At 47.8% G+C, this 10,000-nt stretch overlaps 1 protein-coding gene across 1 annotated transcript in view; it reads right to left on the reverse strand.

Moving 5' to 3' along the window:
• tbxas1 (thromboxane A synthase 1 (platelet)) overlaps positions 1-10,000 on the reverse strand; it is a 52,785-nt gene that overhangs the window by 31,958 nt on the left and 10,827 nt on the right. The window contains exon 3 of the mRNA XM_060061774.1: positions 5,699-5,792. Coding sequence (XP_059917757.1) covers positions 5,699-5,792 — 94 coding nt within the window. The remainder of the gene's footprint in view (positions 1-5,698; positions 5,793-10,000) is intronic.

Raw genomic sequence — 10,000 nt, forward strand, 5'->3', positions numbered from 1 at the left:
AAGCTGCAGACACAGTTGGCAGGACACCCCCCCCCCCCCCCCCCCCCCCCCCCCCCCCCCCCCCCCCCCCTGTGCCCCGGCCGCCGCCCACCCACCCACCCACCCTCTCCTCTCCCCATCCGCAGCTCCGTTGTTCCACCAGCATTCCATCGCCCCCCTCCCCTTCTACCGCCACCACGACCAAACTCCACCGCCCTCATGCACAGAAACACCACCGCAACCTTGACGACAGCAGTGGAGTGTCGTCGATGGGTGCTCCTAAACACCGGCCGGGAGCACGTGAAGAAAATACAACACAACGTTTTCCCCTTTTTGTCACACCTCCACTGCATGTACAGACCCGTCTTCTCACCGGGAGTCTGGACAGTGTGTGTGTGTGTGTGTGTGCCTATGGACTGTGTGTGTGTGTGTCTATGGACTGTGTTTGTGTGTGTATAGACTGTGTGTGCGTGTGTGTCTATGGACTATGTGTGTGTGTGTCTATGGACTGTGTGTGTGTCTGTGTATGTGTATGTGTCTGTGTCTGTGTGTGTGTGTGTGCGTGTTTCTAATCCATATACACACACACACGTTTTGTCCACACATACGTGCGGGAGCCCGGGACAGGGGCAGCAGCAGCCATGGCCTGTCATGAATCTAATTGGGGATTCATCACAGTCAGACAGAACTAATCAATAGGGCACTCTCCAACCCCCTGGAACCTGCAACGCTCTCAAGTTTGTCCTCTTGGAATCTCCCTCACCGATGGGGGATTAGACATTTCCATTTTGTATATGGGGGGGGGGGGGGGGGGGGGGGGGGGAAGAGAGAGAGAGAGAGAGAGAGAGAGAGAGAGAGAGAGAGAGACTACAACATTTACAAAATATAATTTCACACACACACACCGAGCCATGTCCTTAGCTTTAATGATTAACCTTGGTGCTACTGATGTTTGTGTATGTGTTCGGGGTGGGGTTCCTGAATATAAACTGGTGGGTAGGACCCGTGCAGTAATCCTGTGTGGGCTCACTGTAGCCCTCTGAGTGCCCTGCTGGCTGAAGGGAATGGGGTTGCGTTGGGTTGGATGTGGGGGTATTATGCCTAGAGCACCAAAAGAGCCATGGAATGTCTAAACAAGTCATTTAGCTAGCACTGAGTCAATAGGTGAAATATAACTTGTGAGTGGCCAGCTGCTCATGTAAACTGATTCAACCTTTAAGAAAATATCATGTACCATATTTTAGTCTTGTGCTGTCTCTGTCTATGTATTTGTCATGCTTGGTTCAGACGTAAAGCAGTAAATGGAAGAAAACAAATCTATACAAATTAAATGACGTGAAATGTGTTAGATATGAATCAACATTTTTAAATCTAAATTTTTTTATAATCCTTCAAACTGCATTTCTTCTTCTGCATTTTACACATTGCATCTCCCATCCTAAACATATATACCGGCCATGTTATATTCACCCCGGTGAGTGAAAGACGTGGTAGACACTGTACCAAATCAACAGCACTCCCTCAGCCTGCAACTCTGGCCCATCTTTCACCCACACATGACGCAATGTATATTCATAAGGAAAATAGGATCAGGATCGGCAAGAAAAATAAAAATAACTTTTTTGACAGCGAGTGTGTCTACTGTAGCGTGGCGCTCTAAACTGGGTCACAAAGATTCTGCGAGAGCATTGCAGCTTAAGTGACACACACAGACAGACACACTGCCGACTCCAACACACACACACATCATCATTAGATGCAACCAAATCCCAACATAAGCACATACACACACACACACACACACACACACACACACACACAGACACCTTTTGGCCTCACCTTTGTCACAACCAATCCCTAAAGAATCATGACGCAAGGCTAGACTGCATCCATATTTAAGCACTGCCGGGATCTTAAGCACCCCCCCCCCCCTCCCCACATGCACACGCACACACACACACACACACATACACCCCCCTCTAAATGAATGAAACAACCACAGCCCAGTTAGATATCGCCAGGGAGATGGGGAAAATTAAGAAGAGGAAAGAGGGAAGGAAAAAAGGAAACCAAATAGGGGAAACAGAGAGAGAAAGAAAGAGATGATAAATATAGAGCGACAAAGACTGAACGAGAGAGAGGAGTGTATCTTGTTTTCGCTCTCACATGTCATTTGGGTGTGATTGTGAGGGAGACAAAACTATAATTTTTACAAATTTAAGTAAATCTATTTTCAAATAAAAAGTGGGAACAAAGCAAAGAATGAGACACAATATTGAATGAAGAGAAGGAGGGAAAGGAAAGGAGAAAGAGGAGACAGGAGACACCGAGAGGAGAGAGAGGAGGAGGCGAACGATGGAGGAGAGAGGGGAAACGGAGCAGAGGAGAGCGGACAACGAGAGAGGGAAAAGTCAGTGCTGCTGTTGACACTGAGCTGGCTGATGTGTCTGCAGTGGACTCAGCAGGGGGTCCCCGCCCAGCTTGCCTGAGCCCACCAAGGGTATTGATGACGGGATGATGGTCTGGACGGGATCAGCTCAGCAGAGCCCCATCTGACTGCTTCATGAAAAGGCTATGTTGCCCGCTGTTCTATATCTTAGGTTAATAATTGTATGGCAGCATCCTACTCGGGCAGTTCCCCCTGATATAGAGCCCTCGATGCTTGGCCCATTCCAATTTCCCATGTTGACGACAGCACCGGCCAATCAGAACGCCCTGGCAATACACGATGGGCATCTTCTGCATTCCAGTGAGCCAAATTCCTCCAGTGAATCCAAACGCTCCCTGAAAAGGCCTCCCAGTCATTGTCACTAAGGTGGTGGTATAGATGTGCCCAAAATGATACAGTATTAATTCTGGGATATTAAAAACACGCCCACTCACCTCCTCAGCTTTCTCCATATTCATCAGAAAACTGAAGGCAATTATCAATCTGGTTAATCTATTTGGTGGTGGGACGGCAGGAGCAAGTCATTACGTGTGAGCTGCCTTTAATGAACGGATTTAATGAAGTGCAGTAATACGTTAGAGGCACAAAATCTGAAGCCCATGGTGTGTGTGTGTGTGTGTGTGTGTGTGTGTGTGTGTGTGTGTGTGTGTGTGTGTGTGTGTGTGTGTGTGTGTGTGTGTGTGTGTGTGTGTGTGTGTGTGTGTGTGTGTGTGTGTGTGTGTGTGTGTGTGTGTGTGCATCTGATGCACAAGGCTAACTACTTCCAACGTGGGAGAAACTCATTCCAGAGTCAAAAACAAAAAGGCCAGAATTAATGGAAAATAACAATTTAAGTGAAATCAATTCAACAACACAACAAGCCCGGATATAAATGAGTTGTAGGTAACTTATGTTAATAAGCAAACTGCAAAAAAGAGAAAATCTACAATGCTTCCCTCAAGGTTCCTGCTTCAACTTTTATAAAAAGTACATCAAACAAAAATGCATTTACATATACCCAGCAAAAGAAACACAGTCAAAAAATTCATGTTACATGTCACCTACTCAACATCCCTTTCAACTGTGCTAATTACTAATGACTGATTAATTACAAATTATTATTATGTGTTCTTGTGATTTCAGTCAAATCAAGTCAAATTGATTATCCCGCAAGGGAAAATATGTTTGCAGCCAGATATTAAAAACACATTCAATCCAACATGAATCCAACAGGAAAGACAACACACCAGACAGGACAAAGATACAACAATACAATACAGTACACTGACAAGCAAGGCACAGCAAGTGCAAGATCACTTCACGTGAAGACAAAAGACAAATTACTGAGGGCAGGAAGGGCTTAGTCTTAGTGCAATCACTTGTGCAAATTCATCCTTCTGATTGAAGTGCAAACAAAAGAGTCTTATAATTCATATGGACCTTTGAGTTTAAACTCTATATCTACTATAAGGTAGAAGCTTTAAGTCCCCCTGCCGGCGTTGGTCAGTGCAGACCAATATGGGCATGGGCCTTCTTTACGGGTCATAAAGGTGAGAGAGCTGTGGCTGGTTCACCCAAATAACTCTGACAAGCCGGCCAAGCTTATATAATCTTATTGGCCAGACTCAGGCTCCAAAACCACGCCATGGTATGGTACATAAAGAAGGCACAGACTCGATACTAGTTAATTTTCCTCAAGAAGTCGACACGTTGATGTACCTTGTTAATAAGTGAGTTTGGGGATGGGTGCTGATTCCCTAACCTAAATAACCATGTCCTTGGTTTAAGACGCATTCAGTTCAAAGGAAAGAAGGAAAGACATTTGACACCATGACACAAATTTATTAAGGACCGATCCATGATCTAGTTCCCCTCTCTTCAGCAGGCCAACTATGACTGCGTCATCTGAAGATTTTATGATGAGTCCATTCTTAACTGGCTCTGTCTGCTTTTTGTGTGAAAGATGTAAAGAAGGGGAGAGAATGCCCATCCTTGAGGGGTATAAGTGGTTGCGTGGCGCTTGTTTGAGAGGACACCATTAACTCTCACGCACTGTGATCTGCCTGCAACAAAGTAAAACATCCATTCAATGGTATCAATATCGAGATTCAAATAGGAGAGTAGTTCTCCTACAAGCAAATGTGGCCATTATGGATGGTGTTAAAAGCAGAAGAGAAATCAATGAGCAGAAGTCTGGCATGAGTCAGGGGTGCCTAATGCCGCGTTTCCACTGCAGGGTGCGGAACGGATCGGATCGCAAAGGTGCGGGTCGGGTCGCGTTTCACCGCCAAAAGTGGGCGTGACCCGGACTTTGCCGTACCCGTTCCGGCCCCATTCTCGGGACTCCTCCGTTGCGGTACCCAAAACGAGACCAGACGCCTGAAAGGGTCCCGTGAAATTCTAGCTACACCCCCCCTCCGTTGATTGGTCGACAGAATCGTCACTTCCGGGTGACGCGGGGATAAAAACAAACAAACAGTAGCCTCGAGGTATTATTCTTTACAATTAACATGTCGCGTAAAAAGCTTGCTTGGGCGAACAAGGAGGTGGAGACGCTCGTCTGCATTCTTGGGGAGGAAGACGTTGTTTACGATGTTTACGTAGCTGCCGCGGCGATCGACATCCGGGCTACCACCAAGGGTACTGGTCGGCAGTGGAAACGCGACCTCGGAACTGAGCTGGGCTATACCGCCCCCTCCCTACCGCACCTTTGCGATCCGATCCGTTCCGCACCCTGCAGTGGAAATGGGGCATAAGATGATGATACAGGCAGTTCAGCAGCATCAGGGGGGCATGTTCCACACCTCTGCCAGCTATACAAGCAAGCTGCCGAGGATCTAAAAGAACCCTGCACCGTCTGCTGAACGGCCTGCCTCATCACCTTCTCAAAGACCTTCATAACTAAAGATCGAAGTGCTACCGGTCTAGAATCATTTAAGGCCTTCGGGGCTTTTTACACTTGGCGACAGGGACAATAGCTGAGTGTTTCCAGATCACTGGTTTCTTTTGCAGCTCAAGAGATTCCATAAAAAGAATGTAAAAAATACCGCAGAGCTGCTCAGCACATGTTCCCCGGTTGCTGTCCCGTTGTTTCCCCGGGCGTTTGTGTGTCTGTGCATGCAACATCATCTTTGATATGTGTTTTGTTTGGACACTAATAGTTATTTTGATCTGGGTTGAATTGGGAGCTCCATCCAGGAGATTGGGTTCATCCCTCGCCTCAATCAGACCATTTCCTCTGCTGGTCTGGACCTCTTCAGTCAGTGTGTGTTGTGAACGTGGCGGTCTTACCTGGCGAAACATAAACAGGTTGCCGAAGAAGGGCAACGGCCTGGGATGCTTGATCCCACATCGAGACAGAGTCGAGTAGGGGGATACCGAATACCTGCAGACAGACAGACAGACAGACAGACAGACAGACAGACAGACAGACAGACAGACAGACAGAGAAGGAGAGAAGAAAGGAGAGAGTGGGAGGTAACTCGGTGAGTAATGAATAAAAGCCAATATCAAAAAGATTTCCCAGCGAGATTAGGCGCACATCAAATCTCCTTGATATACAAGCTAAGCAGCATCTCATATAAAAACACACAACAGTGTGACAGGTGAAAGATTACTGTTCTCTGGAGAATATAAGACAGACACACACACACACACACACACACACACACACACACACACACACACACACACACACACACACACACACACACACACACACACACACACACACACACACACACACACACACACACACACACACACACTCCCCCATCCCGACTCCTTGGGACCCCTGCCATGCATTATTCATATACATGGCCGTTGAGGTATTTTTCTGCTGACACGGAAGTCCTTGGACAGGTGGGGAGGACTTCTCAGGAAGGGGCCGCGTGTCCATGACCGATTAGCGACCGGTGCCTCCCAACACCACCGGGACCCCAGTCCATCCGTCGTAATTACACATCGGGGTGGAAACAACAACAACATTAAAAACACACAAATCGAACATTCCATATTTTTCCTCAGATCCATTTCTAAAAGGGATGCATCGTCAGATGTGCCCTGCTAGTGGTGAGAACGCCGAAAAGTCCCACCGCATTAAAGCATAAAACATCCTATTATCATCTTCACCGTCATCAGCCGCTCCCGCAGTATTAAGCCCTTCAGCGGCCTTTCAATCGGTCTCGCAGAAACTAAAATAGTCTGCAGTCACTACCACTCTGCCGCATCCCCTAATCTCCTGCAGGAGATCCATTACCATATTAATAATGAGATGGCAACTGATGGTAGATTAAAACCCTGCCACACAGCAGCCCCCCCCCCCCCCACCTCGCCCCTCCTCCCGCTCCCGTCAACCAATCACGTCAGCTCATTTAAACGATGCCGTTGTAATTACTACTGTATGTGTCAGACCTGACTGACAGGCATCTACGCATGCATCAAACACACTGAATAAATCCCCCTCCCACCTCTCTTCAAGCAGCCACACACACACACACGCACGCACACACACACACACACACAGAACTCATGTCAAGTGTGTTTTTCACACACACTCTTCCTTCTGCCTTTCCGCAGGTTGAGAGTAAAGTCGTGTGATCCGCTGCATTCTCTCGTGCCTGGCTTCCCTTAACCTGCTGACCGGCTCCCATCAGAGACGAGGGGCTAAAGCAAGCTGGTGAGACACACACACACGCACCCACACACACACACACACACACACACACACACACACACACACACACACACACACACACAGCAGTGTGTGCAACCATCCAAAGAAAGTAACCCAGCTGAAGATCCCTCAAGCATTTTACAAAAAAAAGCCTCAGCGGTTAAAAAATAAGCTGATTGATACAACAACACGAACAAGAAAGCTTTTCAGAAACAAAGCCAAGCAACGGCATGTATAAATATAGAATGTGCCTTGGGTCTCAAATGTGAAAAGCGTCTAATGAGAATAATCATAGGATAATGTAATCAGCATCGGGAGCGCTTCACCACTTGCCATGCTATTAAACGGTTACAGAGGCTTTGTCCACAGTGCGGCCGAGTTCAAACTCTAATGTCAAAGTAATGCCACGCCGTCATCGTTGTTATTCTGCCGGCGCCGCTCCATAGCGCTGAAGCACACGGCGGTCCATTGTGAGCGCCAAACAGCCTGGGTCTGGACGAGAGACTGCCACTCCCCACAGAGAGAGAGAGAGAGAGAGAGAGAGAGAGAATGAGAGCGAGTGAACACTATGAGACAGCGGCCGGGAAGGTATAGCAGGGCTGAGGCCTTCTGAAAGGCCCTCTGGCAGGGGGGGGGGGGGGGGTGTTCAGGCCGAGGACCACGGGCGGTAGTTTGGCACAGCCTGCCCTCACATCTGGAATGCCGTGCACACACGCGTCTCTCCTACACGGCCCCGAGCCCGTGACCTTAAACGCTGACCGCTCCCGTCTCCGACGGCCAACGCTTTGACCTATGTGTTGGCATTATGTGTGTAGGCAGGCACACACACACACACACACACAAAAAGAAACGCACACGTTTGAGTGTGCTTGGCTTTGTAGCAATCTGTTCGACTGACTGCGCGTGAGTCACTGTAAACTAGCTGCTGATCTCCCGCTTTCTAGTGAGCATATAGGCGGCAGGGAGGGCAGATGATTCAACCGCCCCGGCAAACACACAAATAGTAAGAGACAAGGAGAGCGGGGGGGACGTAAGAGGAATGGGAAAGAACTAAAAGGATAAGAGATACTGAGGTATCCAGAGGAGAAGGTTTGCCTTCAAACGTGTAAAGGGCATAGAGAACAACAAGCATCGACATTGTGTGTGTGTGTGTGTGTGTGTGTGTGTGTGTGTGTGTGTGTGTGTGTGTGTGTGTGTGTGTGTGTGTGTGTGAGCAGCCCACCTCTCTGCTCGACACACCTTTTCCTCGCTCATCGCTTAGTAGCGGATGGCCAGGTGAGGAGAGGACGGGGGGAAGGTGAGGAAGAGTGGAGAGGCCTAAGCCTCTGTCTCCACGCCTCTCACACAACACTCTCTGAGGGGGTTATTGAGACGAGGGCGGGAGGCGGGTGAGGAGGATCTTGAAGGAAAGGTTAGTAGCTGTGATGTATTGAGCAGTGTGTGAGAGGGAGAGAGAGCAAGAGGGAGAGGGAGCGAGAGAGAGAGAGAGAGAGAGAGAGAGCGAGTGGCCTGCCGTCTAGATGCGTTGGTTTGTGTCTGACGCACTGATGTCACACTCAGGCAAAGGATCATCAGATCCCCCCCCCCCACACACACACACACACACACACACACACACACACACACACACACACACACACACACACACACACACACACACACACACACACACACACACACACACACACACACACACACACCTCTGGGTCTGGCTTCACCCTTGCAGGTAGGACTACCACTAACGTCTTCACCAAAACATAACTGAGATTAGTATAATACTGTTTTGAACTGGATCCCTATAGATTTGCCGATCCTTATTTTATTGCGTATCTACCACTTTAAATAAAATGGGAATGTAGTTGTAGTGATTCTGTGACTAGAGAGAGATGATTGCCCATGTTTGCTCTTCCTTATTTGTTGTTCTTCTCCAAAACGTCCTTTTAAGATAATTAAACTGCCAAATTTAAAAAAACTTAACTGAGCATGTGTTAATTCTGTTAGAAATACAATTTCACAGCAACAAACTTGGATGCATGTACTACAATACAACGTACACAGCAGGACACAAATACATTCGTACTTATTTCACACACTTAACGTAAAACCCAGCCAAAAACAAGCAGAATGCAGCCGTGGACAACATAGACCACAAAGTCGACTTTGGTTTTAATCCAACCTCAAAGTTCCCTATCGAGGAGTTTGATCATCCCCAAGAGTTGGTTTGGTTTCCAGCCCACCCACAAAAGATCAGTGTGTGTGTTGTGTGTGATCACAAATTACACTCGGTTTATGGTAATATTCTCCCCCTGTATTCTCTGCAATGATGACTGACAGCTCGGCAAGCGTGGAGGGGGCAAAGTCATGGCAATATTAAAAACAGCCCACACACACAATACCAGGGCTTAGAGTGAGAGAGCCGGGAACATAAGCTTTTTCTGCCGAAGCCAGACTAACGCAGAAAAACACCTATGTGCAGTAAAAAAATAAAAACGATACAAAATATAATATGATAAAAATGAAAAAAAAAAATAACCTACTGATAATGGAAATATCGTGGAAACGGTGATGGGTTGAAGAAAAAGGCGCCTAATAGCGGTGTAAATCATTCTGGGGATGGAGCAATGGAGTGTTCTGGAGGTTGTGGAGGGACCACGGTGTGGCTGTAGACCAGCGGCGGCGGTGGAGATGTTATAATTGCTTTGCGATGCTTGTGGCGCGGCGCCAGATTAGCTGTGTCATATCTTATTGCTTTTTTATTGTCAAGTGCCTCATAAAGGCGGCGTCTGTATGTGTGTGCGTGTGCGTGTATGTGTGTGTGCGTTTCCGTGCGTCTGTGTGGGCAACTGCATGCGTGCTTGCGTGCGTGCGTGTGTGTGTGTGTATGCGTGCGCGTGCATGCGTGCGTGATCGTGTGGTGT

The sequence above is a fragment of the Gadus macrocephalus genome, chromosome 9, assembly GCF_031168955.1.
Source record: "Gadus macrocephalus chromosome 9, ASM3116895v1".
Lineage (NCBI taxonomy): Eukaryota > Metazoa > Chordata > Actinopteri > Gadiformes > Gadidae > Gadus > Gadus macrocephalus.